Consider the following 26,381-nt stretch of genomic DNA (forward strand, 5'->3'; position numbering starts at 1 on the left):
TATATAGGTATGTCTTGTAGTTTTTTTGGTAAATTAATATCCTTTATGTTTAGAGAAGAGGTAAAGAAGGGACTTGTTATTCACTTGACTTGTTATTCAGTAACTGTGATGTTAATTTTGACATTTTGGGACAGAAACTAATTGCACCTATTTGTGTAAAAAGCAATAATCTTATCATAATGCATTGCTTACAAGTCACATGCTTCTACACTGTACAGCAGTTCACCATCATGCCTTTACAATAACGGCAAATACATTAATATTTTATTAGTTTCCACTGTCAAAACCCTGGCACCATGCAACTCTCCCATGTTAGAGCTATAAGATGTCCTACATATGCTTCTATAAATTATGAATCATAGTATTCAGTTCTGGGTTTTCTACAGGTATTGATTGACAAAACCTCCATCATGCTGATGTGTGAAGGGACTGGGATAAAAGAATATGCATAGTTTCGAATATATTGATTCAGCTCTAATGGCTGCATACCTGAAGAGCAGTTATCAAAGTTGAGGTCTCCCAGGATGACATCAAAGGCCACCAGGTCTTCCAGCACCTTTTCTCCTGCAGGTGGCTGGGATGAGGATTGGCGAAACTCAGCCCCCCACTGGAGCAACAGGTCCAGCTGCTCACAACGTACAGACGCATCACCTGGTCAGACAGTGTGGTGTGTGTGTGTGTGTGTGTGTGTAGGAGAGAGTTGGAAAGCAGAGGAAAAGGGAGAGAGGAAGCAAATCAATACAAAGTGTCTGCCATGAAGTCACCCAAGCATGTCTGGATGAAACTGACCTGAACTGATGTACAAAAGAGGGAGTAAGAGCAGAGTGGTCAGAGCTGGAGAACATGTCTGGGTATTATTAAATGCCTCACAGTATACTTCAGTATCAGCACTATCAGTTAAAAAATGTGAAATGAGAAAAATATGACACCTCAGGATGTAATACAATATGGTACAAAACAGTAGAAAATCTAAATATATAATACAACAACATACAGCATGATGCGAAAAAGCACAGCACTAAAGATGCAGTCCAGTCTGCAGTGTTATAGCATCTTTCAGCTCTTTGTTTTGGTTTACGGCTCACAGCTTTACTGTCATGGTCCAATGTTGTTTCCAGCAGCAGCATTAAATGAAAAACTCCTGCTAAACCAACTATACACTATCCAGCACCAAACAGCAGACAGACAAAGTCATCTAGCTGATGAACCTAGTGAAGCATTTTGTGTTAAATAAGCCACATGTCCCCCAAAAGTTGATGGAGTCCAAAGAAGCGATAAAAGGAGAAGTGAATAGCAGACTTGCATTTGCCAGAAACACAGTTACAAATAAATCTGATAAATCTGATTGTCTGATAAATTAGAGCTGGAGAGAGAAAGCAGGAGGTGAACAGAGGGAGGCGGTAGGTGAGAGTGTATGAGAGAGAAAATAACAGCTGAACAGTGGAGAGTGTGAGAAACAAAGAGGTGTCAAGATATTGGTGTGTGAGTAGGTGGCTTTGGCTTTGATTACTCTCAGCTACAGCTCAAGTACATGTGAAATGTAATGTGCGTGTGTGTGTGTATGTATGTTAGTGGATCACTTAGTGATAGATGAAGCTGGGGATTGCGGAGGCGTGCTGTGCATTTGCCATTGTGCATGTGTTTGTGTGTGTGTGTGTGTTTGTATGTGTGTATGTACACTAGTTTGTTTCAGCTTGGCTTTCTGTCCGTGAAAACTGAAAAATTATGTTTATTTAAAACTGAAAAATTTAAATTATATATTTGTAACAAAAATCCTATTCAATCACTGTGCCACAGTAAGTATGATTGGTTATTCAGTCCATCCTCCTGCTAACAGTTGCTACCTGTATATCTACTGCTCTCAGTGCTATAAAACTTGTAAATACTGAATTAAAGCTGTCTTTGTCCAGTGATGTATTTGTCAATTTCCAAGAATAGAACCAGGAAGTCAACCTTGAACTGTCAACAATGTGATAAGTACCAGTGGGGAATTTGGCCAAATTCACATGAATTGTGACTTTTCATTTCAAAACATGAGGGACAGCTTCAAAATATATGTTGTCTGTATGTATATGTCTTGTATGTAGCATTCAATTTAGTAAGTGACACAAATGTTACAAATGCTTCCGGCAACTGCTGTTGCAGCCTCCATGATAATTGAGTATGGCGTCAGTGGGGCAGCTATGTCACTCTTTATGGATTGGTGAGAGCCAAACAAAACAAAATAACCTTCCCGAATAACAGAAATTGACTAATATGATTAGATGTCAGGGTGAAAAATTCAGTTAAATGCCAATGCAGTTTGATAATTAGGCCTAACTGCCTGCATTTTTCAGAGAAGGCAGTTGCTTCTCAAAATGGGACACAACTAACATCAGAATTACTTTGTCTTTGGGGCAAGAAAGTCTGTGAAACAACCCCCAGACACAACTATAACTCTCCAAATAAGATATTCCTGCAATACATTAAAAACAAATCCAAATAAAATGTGTGATAGTAAATACATTAAGAGAGAGCCTTAAGAGTTGTTAACAAAAGTATTTATGAAAAAAGCACAAGTAAAATTAAAAACTTGGTAGAAAACAGGACGGACGATATGTAATGAAAAAGTTGTAGTGTGGACCTTAAAATGGGTGAAACACTGCATCAGTTTAAAGATGTGTGAAACATTAGTTAATGAACAAATAGAAAATTGTATGATCCTGAACACTGACATGTTTGTTAGGAACAGTTTAAAAATGCAGTCCAATCTATTCTATAATCAATCTATAAAAGTATTCAGTATTTAGAAAATGCTATATTGTTTTCTACTATGCTTTTGGGAGTAATTTGATTGGATGAGGGGTGGACAGTTTGTTGACGGACAGAGTAGGGACTTCACTATACATTTAGTCAGTCACCCTGCTTCGAGCATCGAGCACTCAACCAAGGAAGACAACTCGCACACCTCCATCCTCTCAGAAAGAAATCAGGTCTCCATGCTCCTCCCCTTTTTTTCCTCCCCATTCTCTCTGTCATTGCCCCACATCCCACTCCCCTCCCCCCGCAAAGGCTTTATGTTTGATGTATCTTTAGTAACAGCCCTGGCACTGCTATATTTAGACCTGTGAGAAGTGTAGGAGGAACCCAGAATAGCAGGCAAAGGGGGGGAGACGTGTCTTTGGTAAAAAATGAGGGAGGCATCGACCGGAGGCTTTAAATAGGGCTGTGACGCCTCAAACAGCTTGAGCCGGTCTCCATGGGAACAGCAGGAGGAGGTGCACAGGGGTTTTGATGCGCCCATTTATCTACCTATCTGGACATACAAAAACATATACACATACAGGGCTGTGTGAGGAGCTGGATGTTTGTAGCTCTGTGGCTTTTCCTGAGAGGAACAAAGACACACACATACAGAGTTAAGACTTTCTCCACTCTGTACAAAACAGCCTTGAAAGTGAAAAGGTATTAAAATCATATAAATATATTTATGTTTGCATATGCATGCACTTGTGCGTTTGGGAGACAGAGAGAGGGAGAGTTTGGACATGTAACTGTACCTTCTATGGCGTGGAGGTGTGTACACGTGAGATATCCCACCACCCTTTGCTCCTGATGGGAGGTGCCCACGTGAACCTGCAGGGGAGCAGAGACAAATATGATATAATGTCACTTCGCCCATGTTCAAACGAGCAACATCAAAGCCCCCGTATCAAGTGTGTTTGCGTGTGTAAAGCATGCCAGGTAACAACAGTGCCAATTAGATCATACAGCGCAAGGTGAAACTTTATTGATCCCTGTGGGGAAACTGAGTCATTACAACGCTAATTTAATCACAGCGGTTAGGGTGTGCTACATCAGAGCAGCGGAGCAAGACAGAAGTACACTGCATTCACATTCGCATGATGTAAACATGAAATGAAGTCCAAATAAAATCTGCTTGATGCAATGTTCATGTGGCCCCTTACACATGTGTAAGATTTTTTTTATATATATATCAATTTGTTTGCTCTCCTCACACTGATTGTGTTCTGCCAGCTGATTGCACAGTGCTGCAGCTGGAACATTAGCATGTATTTGGCTCCAGCTGACCTATGTTGCTAAAAAAAAAGGCAAGATGCAGTGAGTGTGGCTGGAAACCTGCTGTCTACTGCGAGCCCCGTTGTGTTCATCAGCATCCAACATCCAGATCCACTGTTGTCTCGTGTATTCAGTGTCAGACATACAGTTGCACTTACAGCAAACATTTGTGTGAATTATTAATATCTATCACGAAACAACTGTCAAGTGGGCTGCAGAAATATCTAACTTTATAATTCTACCACCATTTTTAGTGCTGGATATTTTATTTATTTATTTCTTTGGTGTGTGTGTTTCCCCACACTTTACAAACACTAATCAAACTAATCAAACAGTATCCGGTTTGGTCTATTTCTTTGGATTTCCTGCTGTTTGAGTTTGAGTTTATTCAGTTGGCAGTCTTATTTTTTTAACATAGTGTTTTAAATATTGTCCATCACTGCTAATTCTTGCTACCCAGTTGTTCTCCTGTGAATGAAATATAAAATACACCACATGGACGGATGTTAATGTTGCTCAGTCGTTACTGATGGACTGATGCATCACCATAAAGTTCATATTTATGGTTATAAACCAAATGTCACAACAACTAATGGATGTATTGCAATGAAACATGACATACAAATTCAACCTCACCTTCAAGATGAATTGTACTATTTATAATTAATGCCAATTATTAAATGTTAGCATCCCAAGTCACTAAACCAAGATGGCGAACATGGTAAACATTACATCTGCTGAATATTACCATGTTAACATTGTCATTGAGAACTATACAAAGATGCAAATAGACACAAAGCGAACAAAACTAAATGAATCCAGGATCAAACTAATGTAAGGAAAAAATTTGGTTGACTTTCTGTCTGTCTAAGCACATTATAAAGTACAGCCTGACAGAGCTGTAAGCATGGCTGGTTTACGACTGAGCTAGCAGACAAATGTCGATTAGATCCACAGAATTTACAGGCTTTTATCACGTAGACATATTCTAAAAAATAAAATCCTACATAAAATTAATGGTTATTATTTAAAGAAGATGCATCATGAACTGTTTTCCATGGTGCCAGTGGCATGGTATGGTTTTTATCAACAGGGAAAAAATGTCAACTATTGATCACTGTAAACAAAAGGCAAAATGGAGGTACAAACCTTCTACACCATCTGCAACAACTTTTTAAAAGTGATATATTTGCACTGGAGTAAGTTTACACTTTACGGGAAAGCAGTCAGTCAACCACACTAAGTAAAGTGAATAGAGAACACGTGAAAAAATATCATTTACTTGAAGTGTTCATTCTTTATTACTGTGTCGTTTGAAATGTCCAAATGCATCATTGAAATGACGGACTGATGTTCTTTAAAAGAGATGCCTCAATCAGCTGAACATGGAGCTGATTTATTTTTTAAATACGTCCTCATGCACTTTATACATTTTTCAGCACTTCTTTCCTGACCTCAATTTCTCCATTCCCGAGCAGCAGAGTGTGAGCAAAGCTACAACACTCTGAACATCGTTTGAGATTTAATCAGACACCTTTAGCATCGTTGTTGAGAAGTCCTTCAGCAACACAGAAACAAGACATGGAGCGAGGCTGAGGCTGGTGGCTCTGAAGTGCCTGTGGGTGGATGGAGACTGATGTTGATGATGATGATGAGGAGGAGGAATAAAGGGTTGCAAAGGAAGGGAGATGGTGATTGTGGGGCGGTTAGTTTAAAGTGGGAAGGCGTCTGGGTGGAGTGGATCTATAACAAGTCAGAATACACCCTTTCAGAGGGCAGCTTAGAGAGAGCCCAGCACAGGAGTATCATACAAGGTAAACTGCTGTTAACATTATTCCATTCTCATAATCAAAGTAAGATTTTTGCAACCCTTCAGAATTATAGACATTAAAGACATCAGTGTAACGCTATAACAATCCACACTGCAAGACTACAGTGACCTGCAACACAATAGTAACTGCTACTAATAGTAACACTGCTGTTTCCCCAGTTAATGAAAGCTTTTATTTGCTGTTCTAAAAGCTTGCTGTCTGGCAAGGTTTTTGCTCGGACTAATCCTCAGACAAACTGGATAATAGGACTTTCACCTGTTCATCATTCGTTTGACAGAGCAGCTGGACTTTTTGTGTTCTCCTTGAGCCTACATGGGCAGCCCTGTCTCCTAGAAATAACATTTATACATAACTGATTTGCAATAGCAGATATGTTTAAGGGAAAATAGTGCCAACTATTGTATTTTCAACAAATACGAGTCACATGGTCATAGAAATATTGATACTGGTAAAATGGTCACTGACAACAAATTTAATTTGTTTTCCACCAAATAGACTTGAATGACACTATCCACTCATAGTGGCAACAGCATTATTCAAGCATTAGGATGTCATATTTAGGCACTGGCAGCTCCTGGTTAAGGTTAAGAAAAAACAAAGTTTTTCAGTTTTAATAAAGAAAATGTTAAGAGGCATTCACTCAAATCTCCGCTCAAAGAAAGTCTTTGAGTAAAACTAATACATAAGTGTAATTTCGACCTGTCCAATGTGCACCAAGGCTGAGAGCTGAGAGGCACCCCAGGTGGTGGATAATGATGATAATACTACTTAAAGTAACTAATTCTGAACAAACAAACAACAAACAAACAAAAAAATTCATTTAGAATCATTTAGACATCCTATGTCATGCTACAACAAGCATTAGGTCCTTATTCTGATTTCCTATCAATCAAATTCAGAATACAATTCAAGGTCCTTGTAATCACATTTAGAGCCTTGCATGGTCAGGCAAATGCCTACATTAAAGAGCTACTGCAGTCCTATAATACCAGCAGGAGTCTGAGGCCCTCTGACCAGTTAGACTTTCTGTGTCCTCATATGACCACAGCTTGTCCACATTACAGTGCTGAAGCTAAATGCTAAAACTGATTTCAAAAATACAATAGTAGGAACACGGTTGTTAAGAAAACAGAACATTGAGAGTAAATGTATTTATCTACAATGACTTTTGGTTGCTCACTAGTCTCCGTGGCTTATTATGCTGCGACTTTAAAACATGCCTGTTGTTTGATGCTTTCACTTGGTCAAATTAATGTGCATAATTTAAGATCAATTCACATCTATGATAATGGAAAAAGAACTCAGCATTTATATGTCTGTTGTATTAGTCACAGTGTTAAAGCAGCCCCCTGAGGATGCAATTTTCATTTAGACAAATGGAAACTGATTGCCAATAAAGGGATGGCTGTTTTGGCTTGGTATCTGTGCATAGCTCCTGATGAAAAATCCTAAAAGCCACAATAAAGCATTAGCCTAATTAGCTTGACTTCAATACGAAACACAAAGCTCACAATGTAGATTGAAGAACAGTAAATACATCTTACAGCAAAGGTCATACATTCCTCTGTGGATATTTGAGGCACTAATTCAATTACTCTTAATGGAATGAGTGTTTTTAGAAAATGAGTGGACCAGCAGAGCAGAACAAAACTGTGCATTTAACAATAGTGTTGTTAAATGCATGAGATGGTACATTAACTTTTCAAAGAATGTTGCACAAGACCGCTGAGAGACCAGAAACCAGAAACTCTCAGGTCCGTCTGCCAAAACACGAAGCTACAGCCAGGATGTGGTTAGCTTAGCTTAGTTAGCATGAAGACAAGAAGCAGTAGAAAACAGCTGGCCTGGCTCTGTCCAAAGTTAAAAAAATCTCTAAAGTGCACTGTGCACTGCACATTGTTTTTTGTTTTTGTTTTTTTTCACCAGTAGGCGAATTTAAGTGTAAAAGTTGCAACACTGCACCTTCCAAGACACACTCCAGCACAGTTTTTACACTACATCTTACATACGTTGAGCTTCTCATCTAAATCTCAAACAAAAACAAACAAAATGTCAAACTGTTCCTTTAAGTACTGAAATGCCAACTTCAGTTGAATTCATGAACAGCAGCAGGAGTCTTCATCTAATCATCTCGTCTTTTCTTTACTTTTTTCTATCTCTGCGAGTCTGTGCTCCTTTCATTTTCTGTTGCTCCTTCTCTCCTTCTTCCATCCCTTCTGCTCTTCTCTCTACCTGCATTAATATTTCAGGGGCTTAGCTATGCTTCAGTAGGTGTGTGTACACCCTGAAACTGACAAGTGGCTCGAGGAGGTTCTGAAGAGTGTGTGTATATTGTATGTACTCACTCGTGAATACAAGAAAGAGTGGACTTTTTTGTTTCTGTGGTCTATGCAGAAGACGTAGTTCATATGAAGCCAATGCGAGCTACAGCTCTGTGCAGTGACAAAGGAAGGCCTTGACTCAAAAATAAAACAGCAAATGAGTCATAATGCAGGATATGAGATGCTAAAACTTCTCAAGACTTCCTCTCATTACAGGGCACTGAGACAGAACTGAAATGAGCTGTGAGAGACGATTTCACACTCGAAGCCAACCAAACCAAGCTGAGTTATAAAAGCCTAATTATGAGACCTCCAAGGCTGCTGTAGCTAATTACCTTAACTTTACCATCAGATGGAGAATGAGCTGAGATTTCACCTCGCATTACTCGCGTCGGTTTGATTGCTTCACTTGAAAACCGGGCAGCAGCAGATGGCAGGAGGATGACAGATGACCAGTGTTTTTGTCCTTTGGTGTAGTTGAGGTTTTGCTGCAGTAAATCCTATGCAGTGCATATAGTTGCTTGAGTCTGGATAGAATCTTGTCTAGTTTGTTACCTAACATGAAAAATGTTCATATCCAATGAATGTTCCCATTCTTTACATACTGTATATTATAGAGCTGCTTTGGTCCAGTTTGAAGTCACTTTAAACAAGTTCAAGCCAAGTTGCAAGTCAGGGTCATTGCACTCCAGTCACAAGAAATCACACTCGTGTGTCTATATCATTTTTTCTAAAAACAAAAGAACAACAACAATGGGAGATTTGGGAGATTTTGGGAATTCTTTCATTGATTTCCATTTTATCCAATCTGAATTTGAGCGTGTCCCTGTTTTTAAGCCTAATCCGTAGTAATGCATTCAAATGTGTATTTACACACAGACAAATACATGCACGCACACACATGACTCTTCAACCATGCACTTAGTAGTTTGAAATAATTGTAAGAGGGGATAAATGTTGAGGCTGAAAAGCTTTAATTACGGAGCCAGAGATGGCTCTCTCTTTAGGGAAACATTTTTTAATTAATATTCTATCTCTTCCCTTCTCTCTCTTTTTTCCACTCGCTCTAGTGCGTCACTTGTCCACAACAGACAATTCAGATTTATGTTGCTGACCTGCTGCTACTCTCCAGGCAAATATACATGGGGGAATTATGAGTATTTGTGTGTGTACGTGTGTGTGTGTCGAGTCAAGATGAATGCCATTTAAAATGCCGGAAACAAAAGATGGCTGGAGGTAGATTTATGACATCATGGCATGACATCATTATTCATGGTTCTCGTGAACATTAAATCATGTGATAGAAACTTTAAAATAACCCTCATCATGAAACTTCAATGTAATTCAATGCCAGAGAAGTGAGGGCATTCTTAGACCAATCCTACTGACATTAGAATTGACTGAATATGCAAAACCCTGAACAAAACTCTCAATATTGTAATGACAGTATGGTTAAATGTTCATTTTCTACATATGTGCCCATTTTACCTTCATGTGATTATAATGAGAAGGTTTGATGTGGCATTCACCAGGCTGGCCTCTACACCCTCAGCTTCCACCTGACTACATAAAGACACACACTGACCCTGAATGTGTACAATTATCAGTTCTCTGGGTGCTTAGACTGGTGTTTTAATAATAGTTCAGAGCTGATCCCTTGGATCAGAATAATTTTTCTTTCCTACACAACATGTATGACAAGATCAGAAGACAATATTGAAATATCAAGTTTCAGTAAGTGTTTGATTTAGTTACAGGAAAGGGACACTTTGATAAGTCACTACATTCTCTCGTTTCAGTAAAGCATGATCATTTCTTAATTAAGTAATTAAGAATCTTTATACAGTACATAATAGTTATAATATTTTTTTATTTCATTGTTGTTCTTTTACCTTTTATGTTAAATTTTCAAGCTTGCTCAGCAATTGTCTTTTCATATTTTGTTTATTCCCTTCTATTTGTATACAATTTGTTGGCTTTGTTTTTAAGTGATTGTTAAGCATTTTTTTTTTTTGAAAGGTGCTATATAAATAAAGTTATTATTATTGTTGTTGTTGTTATTATCTGTGGTAAGAAACTACACAAAAACAGTGTGCAGGATCAAGACCAAATATGCATTTAAATCTGTGGCCTCAACTTCCACAGTAAACCATACACAGATCTTCACACTCTTAATCAGCTGTTTGATGAACACTGAAAGCTACAGTGGTTTAACAGAAAATAAATGGTGTACAGTACCACCCACAATGCTTTGACTGACAGGTGGTGACTGTGCAAAACCACCACAATAATGGATGCTTAAAAAGGAAGCATTTCAAGGATCATCACTTTAACAACGACTTCTGATTGAGCATCCTCGTTTGTGCATGATATGAAAGAACAAACACAGTATCTGGTAGCTGCGAAGACAAACACAGCGTGAACATCAGGTACATCAAATGATCTGCATGTAATGAGATGCTTCCCAGCTGGCGGCAAAGAGAGACGGAGTGTCAAGATGTAATGAGCAGAATGACCAAAGGTTCATGGAGAGGAAGGAAGGGTTCACTTCAAAATGCTACCTTGGAAGGCCGCCAACTCTGTTGGACGGAGAGGGGCAAGGAATGAACAGCAGGCACATCAAAGCCTGCGTGCAGCCGTCTGGGAGACATGACTTGTAAGGATGGCCTAGGAAAAGCCGAAGCCGAACGCTGGCGAGTTTAACAACAAGCAGTGAGAACATAGAATACAGTTCTCAGAAATAAGCAATGTGGCTCTGAAAGTTCCTTTAATATTGATGGTTGAGGGCATGTAACATATATTGGATCTTAACAGTGATGAACTCAGATGTCCATTTGAACTCTGGCATGTTGGATTAACTTTGTTGATTTTTTGATAGCAATGCGGTTCAAACTCAGGAAACACTAACCCACGCATACATTTCCCAGCTGATGGTGGCATAAAGGTTGGACAGTAAACTGAATCTGTGGCATCACTTACAGTCAGAACATCTAGCTAACCTTGAGACACTCTTAAACCAGTCTTCAGGGTTTATATGTCAAACAATTTAACTGGCAATAGCAAAACAGCAAAAATTGTTTGCTGTAAGGGTTTGGGGATATACTGGCGCCGATCATAAAAATGAAATATTGATTCTTTGCAGATGTTAGAAATCACCCATAGGAGCATTTATTTATATGTAACATCTGTGGGAAACAGCAGGGACTCTTAGGGTGTCCAGTTTTAAAACAGAAAATGACAGAAAACCCACAGGGAGGCTGTCCCAGCAGTCTAATGGGGGATGCCAATTCTTCACGTGTTCTTGACTAGTGTGAAGAACAGCTAAGGACATTTTTACAAAGAGGCAGGCTTATCAGTCATGCTGGACTGAGAGACATGTGAGCCTAGCTGCAGTCTAAATAACCATTTCCCAGCAGTAAGGAGAATCATTTTGTCAACATTGTTTGGTTTCTTCTCTGTCAGTCGGCAGTATAAGCAACTTGCACTGAGACATGTACCTGCCAGCTGGCTGACAGCCAGCTTGTCAGGGGGACCTGGAGTGACCCCATATACAAAGAGGCAGTAAAATAGGGATGTGAGCCCAACTTGTAAACTGCAGTGACGGACGGCAGGCAATAGGACAGGAGGAGACTGTCAGCATGCAAGCTGTGATGGACTGTGCCTTTATTAGATCTGGTATATGTAAGGGCATGTACAGACACAAACAAATAGATGCTCCCACACATACGCACAAACAGGTACCCATCATCAGCATCAAGTCACATAAAGCGGATCCATCCCAGCAGGAACTGGAACAGATCCAGAGTCACATCCTGACAGTCACAGTATGTGGCTGATTAATGAACTCACAGACTGTCAACACTCATCACAGGGACATACACACATGTACAGGTACAAACACACACACACACACACACACACACACACACAAATAATGGAACATACACACACAACTGCTGTATCACTGATACATTGCACATTGTCTTTACAAGCTTCACACTGTGCACTACTGCTTTTCCTCTCCAGGGAGAACTCTTTGTGTTTCCTCTTTATAATGAATAAAAAGGACTACAGTTCAAGAGAAGCATGAACTAAACTCTTAGCAGGAAGAAGTACACTGGCTGGCAGTGTAGACACTCACTCCCGCATCAGAATCAGAATTCCTTTATTTAGCCCTGAAGGGAAATTCTTAAAATCACTGCATGTATCCCACATCAGTACACTGGTAGTCATTTTATAAACTCATCCTGCTTCTTAGGCTTGTGCAGTATAACCACTGTGAGAGTATCTCCACTGTGCATTAAGACTACTTGTCTCGCCATATCTACATGAGATCTGTCTTCCTGCTCAAAGTGCCTAACGGACTCCATAACTTTTACAGTAGAAGATGTCAGAGGATCCTTCCACAATGTTTCTGATTATGAAGATGATATGGTAATTCATTTTAAAATGTTTAGGATCAGATTTTTAGATTTCAGAGGTGTCTTGATGGAGGAAAAAAAATTAGTGCAGAACTGACATCCATCCATCCATTTTCTATACCACTTATCTGTCAGGGTCACGGGAGTTTGGAGCCTATCTGAGCTGACTATGGGCGAAAGGCAGGGTACAACCTGGACTGGTCGGCAGTCAATCGCAAGGCCGACACACGAAGACAGACAACCACACACTCACACCTAGGGGACAATGTAGAGTAGCCAATTAACCTAATGTGCATGTTTTTGGGACTGGGGGGGAGCTGGAATATCCGGAGAAAACCCACGCAGGCACACAGAGGACATGCAAACTCCACACAGAAGGGCCCAGACCGGGATTCGAACCTGGAACCCTCTTGCTGTGAGGCAACAGTGCTAACCACTGCACAACTGACATCAGTTCTAAAATGCAGCAGTCTTTTCAAGGCTTTCAACATCAAGTCCATTAAAGGATGCCTTTAGAGATGCAATGTCATTCAGTCGATCCACCACTTTGGTCAGGATGAGTAGCTCAACAACTATGAGATGGCTTTCCATTAAATTTGTAACAAATTCTACTTGCTGGACGTACAGCCTCAGCCCTTCTTTGCGTTGTGTTATTTAGCAGATGTTAGGATGCTAAAACACAAACCTGAGATTGTTAATGTGGTAGACATTCATAGCCATGCTCAAACATTCCCGTTGCTAGTTATAATTGTTGAAATTTATTCAGATGCTTTTGTAAAGTTGATTAAACTATTTATCAGGCAAAGCCAGCAAACGTTTCCTTTCCGTATTCTCAGACAAGAAAATGTTCTGCTTGTAAATTGAAAATCATTGGGGTTTGGTCTGCAGAATCTGTCAAGGGCAAGTTATTAGATATGAACGCAACATATTATATAAGATATTTCCATATCCAACAGTCTTTTGATTGCTGTGTGCATTTCAATGGCTACACCTAAAAAACACACTCCAAATGTAGATGTGACACAACTTTTAAAATAGTATAATTACATCTGAATACATAGAGACAGTAAACAGAACGTTTAATGTCTAAAAAGAGTTTTTCAGCTGAAAATGATCTTTTTGTGGTTACCATCATTTCAAGACTATATAAACACTGCTTGAAACACATGTGCTCGTAATGTTTTTATTTTTTTTTTCCATACAGCAGGAAAAGCTGTGGAAAAGCTGTGTTCTGTAATTACTGTGGTGAGTGCACTCACCACAGATGTGTAATGTGTGAATGGATATGGGTGTAAGTGAGTGTATTCACCAAGTGCTGTCTGCAGCCACATTCTCTATTGCTGCAATATTGTGGGCATAATGCATCATGTATTGGGTGGCATTATTTACATGAAGGCATCAAATGGATTATGAAGTGATGCATGCTAGCATACTACTGTATCAAAGTTTTTAGACTGGACTGAAAATCATAAGTCAAATGGTTTGCAACATGATGCCTTTTGCAATACTATGGAGATCTACAGTTATTAATACAGACAGCTGGCAGGTCATTTTAAGGTTGACTCTCCCTCTTTCACACTCTCTTTCACACTCACAAACTCTTTCACAAATGTATAATAAGACAATTTAGTATAAATAGACTTAATGGACAGATTCAATTACTGCCTTTGCCAAAGTTATGCATAGTAGCATCAGAAATGACAAGATGAGCTTTTGGCTGAAACGGCACAAAGCAGCGTTTGGAGGACAGACACACTGCTGCTGCAGGACAAGCATAAAATCAGGCCCACAGTGACATTTAGTTTTAATTCAGCTCAGTTTGAAATGAAATGAGCTGATGAAAAATGCATTTTTTTCCTTGTCACATCTGCAGTGTGAATAGAAAGACACATTTTCTGACTTCAAAATTGATTCCAGAAAAAAACAGTTGGGAGCCTTTAAAAAGTAACCCTATCTAAATAAAGACATATGTTAGATGTTAGTCATTACATTTTTAAACTGGTCTCTGAACTGATCTCTCAGTGAGAGTGACTGAAATTAATTTGCTAAACTAGGGCAAAATTACATTAAGGTTGCATGTCTCTTTATGACTTACCAACCTTAAGGTGATGAATAAAATAAAATCAAGTTTTATGGATTTTGTGCATTAGTACAGTAAAAAACAAGAATATGATGCAAGTAAAATTAAATTTCTGACCTTGGCAAACAGCGCTCCCTTGGCCGCCAATGCATCTTCCCCTCTCCCGTTGGGGTAGCATTCGTACCGTGCATCCAGGATTGGGTAGCGGCTGGCCAGCATCAGCCCACTGTTCAGGAATTTAAACCTTGAGCAGCAGCCTTTCCAGCCATAACGCCCAACATCACTTAGCACATAGGGGAAGTAGCGATGCAGCTGCCGCCGCAGTCTGGTCGTTGATCCGTGGTCAAACACTTCCTGTAAAGCCAGGAAATCCAAATTGGCAGGGAAAAAGGCAGAGATCTCATGATCGAATGTCTCATCTCCATGACGGCGTTTTCGTCCAGGACGCTTAAAGATTGATGTGCGAGGGACGTGAGAGAGAGTGTTGTTGGAGGATATCCCTATGCCGCCATCATTTCCATGGTAACGAGCAAGGGATTCCCTGGAAGCAGTCATGCTGCCTGTGTCTCCTCCTGCCTGCTCTCCAGGCCGATGGTTTCCTGTTTCGGCCTCCTCCTCCTGGGGGTCTGGCTCTGGGGCGCTGATGCTTATTTGAACCCCTGAGGTGTGAAGTGGGCAGTCTGGGGATTTTGGCTGAGTCGTTTCGCCATGAATCGGACAGTCGTGATGGTCTTGGGCATTCTGAGCCCCTGTGGAGTGCATGGGGCAATCTGAAGCCTCCCCTGAGGTGTGGACGGGACAATCCGAGCTGCTGTTAGTCCCTGCAGGGTGGAGGGGGCAGTCTGCTGTCTTGTCTGGGTGAAGGGGGCATTCGGAGGAACCCTGGTCTCCTGCAGTGGGGTGAACAGGGCAGTCGATGGCACCTGAGGGATGAATTGGGCACTCATTGAGGGGTTCAGTTTCGGCCTCGGCTGGGCCGTTGGTGGTGTGTGTTTGATCTGGACGCTGGTCCAGAGAGGAGGTACGACGGAAACCTGTGGCAAGGCTGCTGAAGGATGCAGCACTGATGAAAGAAAGAAACGTTTGTTTGAATGATATTTAGAATAATGTAGATGAATAAATGCTTTTATTATTGCTAAGACAAAAACAGAGAAAACAATCTCTCCTCACCTGATGGAAGTGTTTGTAGGAGAGTCGATGTAGATTTTAATCTGTGGCCGACTGGCACCATTGCGGATCCTCTTCCCCACCTCCCGGGCTCTCCTGTGGGTGTCTGACAGGTTGTTGAACCTTGCCAGGGAGTCGGGCAGCAGGCATACATTGGCAGTGCAGAAACAGAAGCTTCTCCCTTGTGGCCTCCATTCTCCAGTCCCAACACCTCCCGGCCCGGCCTGGCCCTGCTCGACCTGGTGTTTGTCTGGTCTGCATAAGGTAAGCAACAAAATACTGTATCAAATCAAACAGAGGCTCTGGAACACCCAAACACAAGAATAGTCTGACGTTTTAAGAGATAGTTATTGACTTGTTAAGGATTAGGTTATAAGACTGATACCACTCTGATAGCTGTATACTAAATATGAAGATAACACAAACAGCCTTAATGTTAAGGTTTGCTTAACATAAAGACCGGAAGCAGGGAGAAACAGCTGGTCTTGCTCTATCCAACTTTAAAGAAAGCTGCATCTCTGAAACTCACTAGTTAAGGAGTTAAGGAGTCTCAGGTTGCCTGGTATCCTCACAAAATATTTTCTTTAGAAACACTTCCAGAGCCAGGCTGTGATTCTCCTGTTTGCAGTCTTTATGGTAAGCTAAGATAATCGGCTTCATATTTAGTGTAATCCCCAGCATAATATCAAATTATGTCTGCATATTTGTCTTAACTCACGACAGAGACAAAATGGCTGTGTCACTGCAAAAGCTGCGTATCCTGAAGCATTATGGTGTGAAGACACCGTAGTTTTCTCATTTTTAATATATAGGTTTAGGCAGATCAGCTACTCTGTAGAGAAAAGATGTGGTGTAATATCCAATTAAGTTTTCTAATTTACAGGGATATATTTGCACACATACAGACATGTAAAAGCATAATTTCGAGGCTGCAAGACAGTTTTAAGCAAAACAGTACAATTAACTATCAAGAAGAAAACTCTTCATGTACAGGATAATATTTGAAGCAAGTTTTGGAAAGTCTGATATTTCAGTGCCTGGTTACTGAAATGAGCTCAGAATAGGGACGTATATTCTGATTATGTTGTGAAATGGGGAATCTAATAACTTGTTTTCATTTAATAATTTAAAAACATGGTCTTTTTGGGGGGAGCATTATGCATATCTAGATAGCAAAACGAGATACTGCCTGAACTCACTTACTGCGCTCAGATCTTTTGAAAAGGTGATAACAATGAAATTTATGACCAGATTAATGGTGGGTCAGCAGTAGTAGTGTGCAAACATAGATAACAAAGGGAACTTATATCACATATTTTACATTGTGTGCCATTAGGACATCTGCAATAATGCTAACAGCTGTTGCTGAGTTACTGGAGGAGGGTACTGTTCTTCCACAACAAACAGAACCACATACAGTGTTTCAGTTTTTCTGGCTATGGTGGGTATACCCACTTGGATAACCCAACACCCACTGTGGACTGTTAGAACATAGCATCTGGACACCAGACCAATAAGCAAACCAGTTATAGTGGATAATGACTCCATTTTCTGCCTTTTGAAATCTCCAACCTTGTGAAGAACTGGCATTGTAGATACAAAATGAAGCATGACTCTGCAAGTGTGTGGCCTATTTCTCACATCAACTTGATTCAGAAACTCATTTTGATGTATAGTTGAGAACAAAACTGACAATAAAGCAGACTGTTTCCAGAGCAACTGGCACAAAAATTAGAAACATAGACCAATGGTGTCTTAATAGAGTATTTATTCAACAGGTGTTGATGACTGCTCATCTCCTTAAAATTCTGTTTATTCTGAACTAAATGGAGGTATTTTTAACTCACTGTTAATTCCAATTTGAAAGTTTTCTTGTAATAAAATTCTCAGTGTGACCTAAAATATAAAGATAGGAGGCTCCTTGATACTTAAACAACACTATAACTTTATGTTACAGCAGCCATAGGTTTTAATTATCTCAAACGATCACTCAAATGAGTAAACATATTTTTTTGTCTGGCAGTTTGATACCTAACACTGTCTATGTCAATCTTGTCATCAAAAAACTGTTCATATACTGCGAATTTTATTCTACAACATATTGATATAGAACAAAAAAGTTCTATATATATACTAGAGAGGGATTAGATATAAATGGATAGCGGTATCAAAATAAATACAGTGAAACATGTCTTTGTGTGTTTTTGTGTTTCACTTAGGCAAAAGACGTCATGGAAGTTGAACAGGTAAAGTAACTTCAGCAAGGCCCACACTAACCTGTGGTAGGTGTACAAGTAGGGTTGGCGGATTGCCTGTAGGGGAGCCCAGATGATGAAGCCCAGCAGTGCAAAGGGCAGCGAGGCAAGGAGAAGGAGCAGGTAAAGGGGTGCAGCGATCAGGACACACAGGGTGAGGAAAGAGCAGGGATCCTGTGAGCGCTGGCGCTTCTCCAGTGAGGTGGCCACACAGGAGGCCAGGAGCCGGTCCAGGAGCCAGTAGCAGGGGAACACCAGGCTCCACGACAAGCCATCCAGGAAGTGCAGACAGGCACTGGAGTAAGGTGTAGTGTGGAGGACCATCTCTTTCCTTCTTTCTTTCTCTTTTGTCCTCTCTGGTTCTTTCTCCTCACCTCACGCACTCCGTCCACACCCACATACAATCTTCAAACAAGCAAACACTAATCTGTTCCACAGATTACATAAAGAAGAAATATATAAAAAATAAATCAGACTTGAATGTAAACCCTCCCCCCTCCTTGGAGAGAGGTACACTACATGGCTTGGGTGATATTTATGTTCACAGGCAAGCTTTCGGTCTCAGTCCTGCTGGCCCTCCCTCAGCAGTTACACCGTGTGCAGGAAGGATCGTGGAGGGGAATCTGGAGGCAGGGGGTTTCCATGATGAAAACTTTATCGTTGATGATTGATCTGTGATTGCGAGGACTCCGATGACCTCGGGAGGGGATGGCCATTCAACTTCACTGTTTGCTCAGGACCTGGAGAAAGTGAGCAAATAAATAGAAGAAGAAAAGAGGGAGGGGGAAAGAGACAGGGAAAGGAAATCAGGCAGGAGATCAATGCTTGTCTTGTTCTGACGTAAGCATGTTGGGATCAAAGTGAACCCTGTATATTTGTGCAACGCATCATAAATATTCGTACAGGTCCTTGTATGTCCATGGGCAAAAACTGCAGCTGTGATTTGTCTGCTATTGCCTTTCCAACTTTTAGTGGACTGAATAAAAAAACAACAAAACAAAAGATGACATTGGTTCTCTAAAACGATTAGGTTCTGTAGATGTATTTCACTGAGATGGCTAACAACACACTAAATCATTTATTATTATTTTTTTTAATTTCATTTTCCCTTTTGCTAAGTTTTCTGCTATTTAGTCTTCAAGCATAAATATTTAAGATTAAAATAAGTTCACAATATCAACTTTTTGTGGCGACAACATAAAAACAGACCAGAAGAAGCTGCATTATCAAAAAAACAAAAAACAAAACAAAAACCCTCAGTTCTGTAACATTACCTTGACTCTAATGGAAACAGGAAGGAAAGAATAAAAGAAAAGGAAACAGTAAAGTAAAATCTAAACCTAAAAGCTAATTTTTAAGGATTTCTTTACAAATGATCTTTATTATAAATTATCCTGCTTTCATGTCAGATTTAATTTTCTGTTGAAAATATGAATGTATATACATATCTTTATTATTGAAGATTACTGCAGTATGCCATCGTTTCAGGTAAAAACTTGCAGGGCTAGCAACACAGGCTAACACAAAAATGTTGCCTACCTGTGTGGTTCAATGAATAATAGAAATTAAGCTACTGTTAGAGTATAAAGTATAGAATTTAATGTTAACATTCAGTTGATTGAATAAACAACTAACTAAAACTGCTAATACCAAAAGTTCTGCTAAATTGACTTTTTAAGCACAAACATTAATGAAGGCTATTCCCCCAAGTTGCAGTAACAAGTGAAATTATTCCATTTTAATAATTAAAGGTTCCTGTTTAAATAGGAAATGCATTGGGGAAGTAATTCCTAGCAGCACAGAAATGGCCACAAAAAGCATTACAATCAATAAGATGCTAACCACTGCTGTTTAAAAGATCTTATCTCTTCCTGTCCACTGACGACTTAACTAGAACTTACAGTCCTTGAATGCTCTTCAGCCGACAATAACACCAACAGGCCAGAGTGGTAAGAGAATCAATTGCACCAGCATGAATAAATAATGGATAGATTAATTCATTCATTTCGACAGCTGGGGCTTTAGGAAGACACAGAGAGAGTGCTGACCTCAGTGTAACCTCATATACCCCCCAGAGATCACCTGAGCACAACCTCAAGCTATTAATTTAACACAGCGTCACATCTACAGCACGACAAAATGTTTCTGTAATCCATCAGTCCACACAGCTGAAACTTACCATATGTTGTACACACATTATGTTAACACATGTTACATGCACATTGCATATTAAAACATGCAGTAGGCAGTATGTGTCCAATTACACATTACATTGCTGTTTAATAACTGTAACAGCGCAACACAACTGACTGTATGTTATGATAGCTTGTATTTACACATTGCCCCATTTAAAAAAAACAAAACAGGAAAAGGACATCACATGGTCTGCCATACATTAGTTTTGCATCCAGGGTCTGTTCTTTTATCTTTTCAGGATCGAACACTTTTCAACAAAACCCCACTGTCTGAGCCATTTGTCATTACAGTCTATTTTCTCCCAAGATGAGACTCTTTTGTTAGACAGACTCATCCTCTGAATAGCACATCGATATCAAGATGGGACCGTCTCCTCCATCCTAGTAATCTTCTTCTGTACAGTCAAAACCTTTGTGTACAGTAATGATTCATGTTATGACAGAACAGCTGAAGGTTTACGAAGATGACTGACTTGCTGCTTGCTACTGACTTCTTGGTGTGCTGGTTGACTAGATGACCAGGTGAGAGATGAAGAGATGACCTGCTGACTCACCAGCAGGCCTGACCAGCATGAATGCTGTGCTTTCAAGCTGACAGACTATTTTACTTACTGACTAGACATGTGATTGTATGGGAAATTAGCAGGTCAACAAAGAGTATTTTTAACTTGATAAATTCAGCCCTCTGGTAGTCTGTGACCTACTAAAGACTTATGACCTGTCCTTACTCTATATTTAAACAGTGAATATGACAGTGATGGCAATTGGTTAAAACACTAGTTAACTCACTTATCAGGGAAAGTCTTGTACGCATTTAGCATAAACAGAGGCCTGTGCAGGCAGACACAAAGTGAATTAATGAAAGGAAGCGAACAGGAGGCTTAAATCCCTACATAAACTCTAATCCTGACAAATTCACCAGTTGCACTGCTGCCTGGCATTTAAACTGCAATTTTCAGCCTTTCCTCATTAAAATTAACTATTTATGGGACATTGTTTTAGGTTACACAAAAAACACATGGATAATTCAAATGAGATCAGTTTAACCAATGTTATCTGGAACATTGTTGACAGTCAAAGATGATTCTGAAAGATTCTCCTGATTCTAAAGCACATGGTTCACTTTGGTTTAGAATTAGTTTATCTGAGGACCCTTTACTATCATCTTCATGGACTTTGCTCAGATCGAGACCATCAAATGCAGAATGAAAGAATAACGGCTGCTTCCAAGTGGACTTTGAGTTAAAAGCATATATTGCATTTTGCGAAATAAATTTTGCTTTTTGGTCAAAAGTTGAATGAGAAGATAGGTAACTTGCATGTCTCTACTTTCAGTATGAAGCTTGGAGCAGCCAGCAGGTGTTAAGCTGACCATAAAGACTGGAAACAGCTTGGAATTCGCTGTAGTTGATGAAATACTTCAAGAATGTACCTCCTTGTAAAACCGTACATTTTGGTTTGGTAAGGATTTAAAAAATCAACTGTAATGTGTTAGTTTAGAGATGTTGTTAACTTTGGACTCAGCCAGGTGAGATTTTTTTTTCCTGTCAGTTTTTACACTAAATTATGCTAAGCTAAGCCAAGCTACTTGCCTGTTTACTCATGATCACCGGTGAGCAGATCGTAACTATCAAGGAAAAAGAGTGATACAGAAAAGAACAACAAAGTAGAAAAGAGAGAAATGTTGAGTTTTAAGTGAAACATCATCACTGCTTTGATTATTGCAGATATGGCTACATTTCCACTCTTCCTTGGATGCCATTTCAAGGCAGACAGCTCGCCAAGATGACTGACAAGTGGGGGAGGGTGAAGCTGTCCAACTGAAAGGGACAGAAACAAAAATGCAGGGAAGACTTTGCTTATTTTATCCTGCTTTTATTGTAATGTGTTAAACACCATAATTTACAACATTTAAAGGCCTCCACCTTTCCAGACATTTTCCCTCAGATTGTGTGAAGATTTTTCTTTTTGGAATTTCAGAGGCCATCAACAACTAAACCCAGAAAAACACCCATCCATCACAGCTGATATATCAGCAAGCACAAACTGTCACACTTAGCCTCATCGGAGGAAACACAGCAGTGCATAATTCATACTCGAACACATGGCCTGATAGGAAGAGACTGCAATACATGGTGACAGCAAGAGAATGTCAGCAGACCTTTTAGTAACACACACACACACACACACACACACACTCACCTTCAGACACAGAGGCACAAAGCAAAAAGCTGAACACATATATGCATGCAGACTGAAACACATGTACGTGTTTACGGTGAGTCAGTTTTGAGGCACACAGAGACCCTTTGTTGAGCTGCATTACGCTGAGGAGCTGAAGTGTGCTAATCAAAGCTACTGTTTCTGAAAACCTGCTGCCACAGAGTTTTCACCTGAGGAGCAATGTCAATTAATGGAGTCAGTATTTCTATCTCCTGTTCTTCTGATTAAAATGTGAACTTTTTGGGTTTTTTTACATTTTACAAAGAGTGTTCTACTTTCAGCTAAAGAATATCTTGAACCAACCTTATGTTTTATAACAAACTGCAGGCCAGAAATGTTCATCGATTCGAGAAGCATTTTCATTGATTAGCATCTAGAGAAATTGCATCTGTTCCATGCTAAAGGCTAGAAAGTTACCTAAACTTTATCCCAAAAAAGTTAGAATCTATATTCAAGTGAATACTATAAAAGACGAGACATTTAATGTAATTAAACTGTAAATTAGTGTCCTCACGTGAGGCTGATGGAAGCAGTTGGAAAACCAAAAGAAGAGGGGCTAAAACACTCTGTAGAACTGACAGGAAATTTTGAGTTGAGTGCACATTTTTACAGTTACACATTTACTATTTAGTGTATTAAATTCTCAGACATGCCAGAGGACAAACTAAAAACCTTTTCCAAAATAGTTCATGGTTAGTTTTTGTTTGGTATGGGCTTCTGTTATGAATGAACCCCAGAAGAGTGCCCTGTTTTACATTACAGAGTGATGAAAACTCACAGCGAATGTTTGATATAAATAGAATATGATGAGTGGTGCTTTAATCAAAGAGCAGTGTGGGAGTTTATCTCCTAATTAGACAAAAACAATGACACTTCAAAATTACCCTTCCCACATTTACATACATAATGAACAATATGAATTGAATAAAACACTAGGAGTACCACCTCTTGGTTGTTTGCCTCTGTGCACAAGTCAAGTTGCAGTATAATATATGTAGTGATTGATTGAGAGCTTCTTTACATATTTTCAAAACCAGCTTGTGGTGGACTATAATGCTTCAAATACGGATAGAAGCTACAAATTCTAATTTCAATTAATTTATTTCACACAAATCTTCAACTCAGCAACACACAAGATCTATGCAGTCTATGCAATCATCACAGTTTCAAGGTGGACACCAAGGTGTCACCAATTCAGTATGTGACCACATGTGAAATATGGTCACAATCTGCCCTTCTGTTCCTGAGTTATGCTGCTGAATCATAGACAGAAGACATTATGATACCACAGTGACCTGTGGCCAAGTTAACCTTTGACCATCTCATCCTGTTAGACATTTTTGTGACTTCTAGAGTTATGGCTAAAGGCACAATTAGTGAGGTCACTTTGACCTTTGACCACCAAAATCAAATGAGTTTATCTTTGAGTTCAAGTGGACATTTGTGCCAAATTTATAGAAATTCCTTCCGAAGAACAATGAGAGGGATGCACGCACAACCTAAAAACTTATGTCTTCAGATGTGACAGTCACTGGCTCACACCGGCTGTCACATCTGAAGGCATAACAACATATGAAATATGACATATCGCCGCTGTCTGATGAAAACAGCGTATGTCCACTTTTTACGTTTTTGACTTTTTACATTGTACGGCATGTCCGCATTCCTCCCTAGCAGCTCATCAGTCAAACTGATGTGTGCACGTCAATATCAGATTACTATTTGCCCATGATTGAAATTTAAAATGAGAACCAAAGGCTTTTGTTAGCGTAATGTGTTAAGTGGAGATGTAGAATAGCCTGCAATCAAGTTTGGTGGGACATAAAAATGAGACTGGAGGATCGTAAATAAAATGATCCTGGGAAAAACGAATTTTTGAGATACGTTGTTTTCACGGGGCAGCGACGATATGGTGGGTATAGAACCTGCAGGTGACAACACAGAGGCCATGCTTCCTTCTGTCCTTCACCCTTCTCTTTCTTCATCTCTGTAGTATTTATGGAAATGGTAAGCTTTCAATACCATTTATATGTGCTTGTATTTCATGAAGGTAGAAGTAAAGTACAGCACGAACTAAGAGCAACACTTTCACACCCAAACACATGCCTAAAAGGATTCACACCACACTGTGCTGGGAAGCTCATTAGGATGCACAAATCGACAACCAGGAAGTGAGTGATGAATGACTGTGTCAGCTATAGACTGTTAAAGTTTTCCCACAGATGTGCTTCAGAGAATTCCCCCCTGAGCTCTGATCAATACTGTCAGTGTGGACAAACAGGAGAAAAACTGCGTGCGGCTGCCCGCTGCTTCACTGTAAATCTGTATGCATGTGAATGTGGAACGGACCATATTCACTTTGCTTGTGTGAGCTCATCAGTTGCATGTGTGTTTACTCTGTAAGTGTATTTGAGTGCGAATGATGTCTGTCAGTGTGTGTGTGTATATGTATGTGTATTCTGTGCAAGGCATAAACTACTGTGTGCATGTATTGTACGTGAGTGTGTTTGTCAATACAATGTAGTGCAGCAGCTGAATGGAGCAGGGATCAATGCCCTCCTTTTGTTATGTCAGAGAGAGAATAGAGCATTGAGCGGCATACACATACACACACACACATATGCACACACATGTGCGCACACACACACACAGAGTCATGTTTTCATCACTTTTGGAGACATTACACAGACTTACATTCATTTCATGGAGTCTTAACCACCACCTAACCGTAACAATAAGCATTACTTGCCTAATCCTAACCCTGACCTTAACCAAACCCTAACCTCAACCTGACCTTAAAGCAAGTCTCTACGATAATATTTAATGATTTATGTTGTGGGGACTTGCCTTTTGTCCCCATAAGTAAGGCGGGTCCTCACAATGTGACTGTGTAAAGAGATTTGTGTACCAACTACAGGTGTATGCATCCACACACACACACACACACACACACACAGCTCAGGAGAGAATAGTGATACGACAAATAAGACCATCTGGCAGAAACTAAAATAGAGCAGGACTGCACATCAGACTAATTACGCCCTCTCTGCCTCTAATGCGTCTTTTAATTTTCCTCACTGTCAGTCTTTTGTCTCCTCTCATTTTTGTTCTCTCTTCCCCCCCCTTCCTTCTTCTTGCATTACATTACATATATTTAGCTGACGCTTTTGCCCAAGACAACTTGAGTATTTCCAAGAATGTGTAATATCACTTGTGTTACTACAAGCCTTTGTGTACTTGACCTTCACGTTATCAACACCACTATCTCAGATAGTAACACAAGTGACATAACGCACTCCTGATTTTTGTCACCCATGTGTACCTGCGCACCGGTTATGTGCACCCCTGATTATAAGCATTATTAGGCTGCAAATCAATCACATGTTATGAATAATGGCTAACAGGCCTAGACAGGAAGAATAAAAGCTGTCTTGTACAGTCATGATTAAGGGCTTATATTTATGTGGGATCACCATTACACACTTTTTAATGGAATTAATGAACTGACAAAATACACATAGTAGGTGCGAGCACAGACGTTTTGACAGCTTTTGACCTATTAATCAGGGAAAATAACCACAGGTGTTGCCATGATTACCAAATGATTTGCATAAATATACACATGGCTCTTCCAGATTGGTTATAGGACTGCCTCTGGAACAGATTTCGTGATCAGCAGAAGGATTTATTGGTTGAAATCGTGCTAAAATCACATATCGGTTATTATAAAATGTTGTGGTGGATTCACCTGCTTTCACACCACAAACAAACTGCTCCAGGGACTGACTGGAATTGAGATGAGATCACCCTTTCTCGGTGATCTTGCCC

At 39.8% G+C, this 26,381-nt stretch overlaps 1 protein-coding gene across 1 annotated transcript in view; it reads right to left on the bottom strand.

Moving 5' to 3' along the window:
- Nucleotides 1–26,381, bottom strand: part of smpd3 (sphingomyelin phosphodiesterase 3) — a 64,626-nt gene that overhangs the window by 11,554 nt on the left and 26,691 nt on the right. Inside the window, exons 3-7 of the mRNA XM_046394834.1 lie at nucleotides 18,158–18,875; nucleotides 15,884–16,135; nucleotides 14,831–15,776; nucleotides 3,540–3,615; nucleotides 490–651 (exon numbers count right to left, since the gene is read on the bottom strand). Of these exons, the coding sequence (XP_046250790.1) occupies nucleotides 490–651; nucleotides 3,540–3,615; nucleotides 14,831–15,776; nucleotides 15,884–16,135; nucleotides 18,158–18,459 (1,738 nt within the window). The 5' untranslated portion in view covers nucleotides 18,460–18,875. The remainder of the gene's footprint in view (nucleotides 1–489; nucleotides 652–3,539; nucleotides 3,616–14,830; nucleotides 15,777–15,883; nucleotides 16,136–18,157; nucleotides 18,876–26,381) is intronic.

The sequence above is a fragment of the Scatophagus argus genome, chromosome 7, assembly GCF_020382885.2.
Source record: "Scatophagus argus isolate fScaArg1 chromosome 7, fScaArg1.pri, whole genome shotgun sequence".
Taxonomy (NCBI): Eukaryota; Metazoa; Chordata; class Actinopteri; family Scatophagidae; genus Scatophagus; species Scatophagus argus.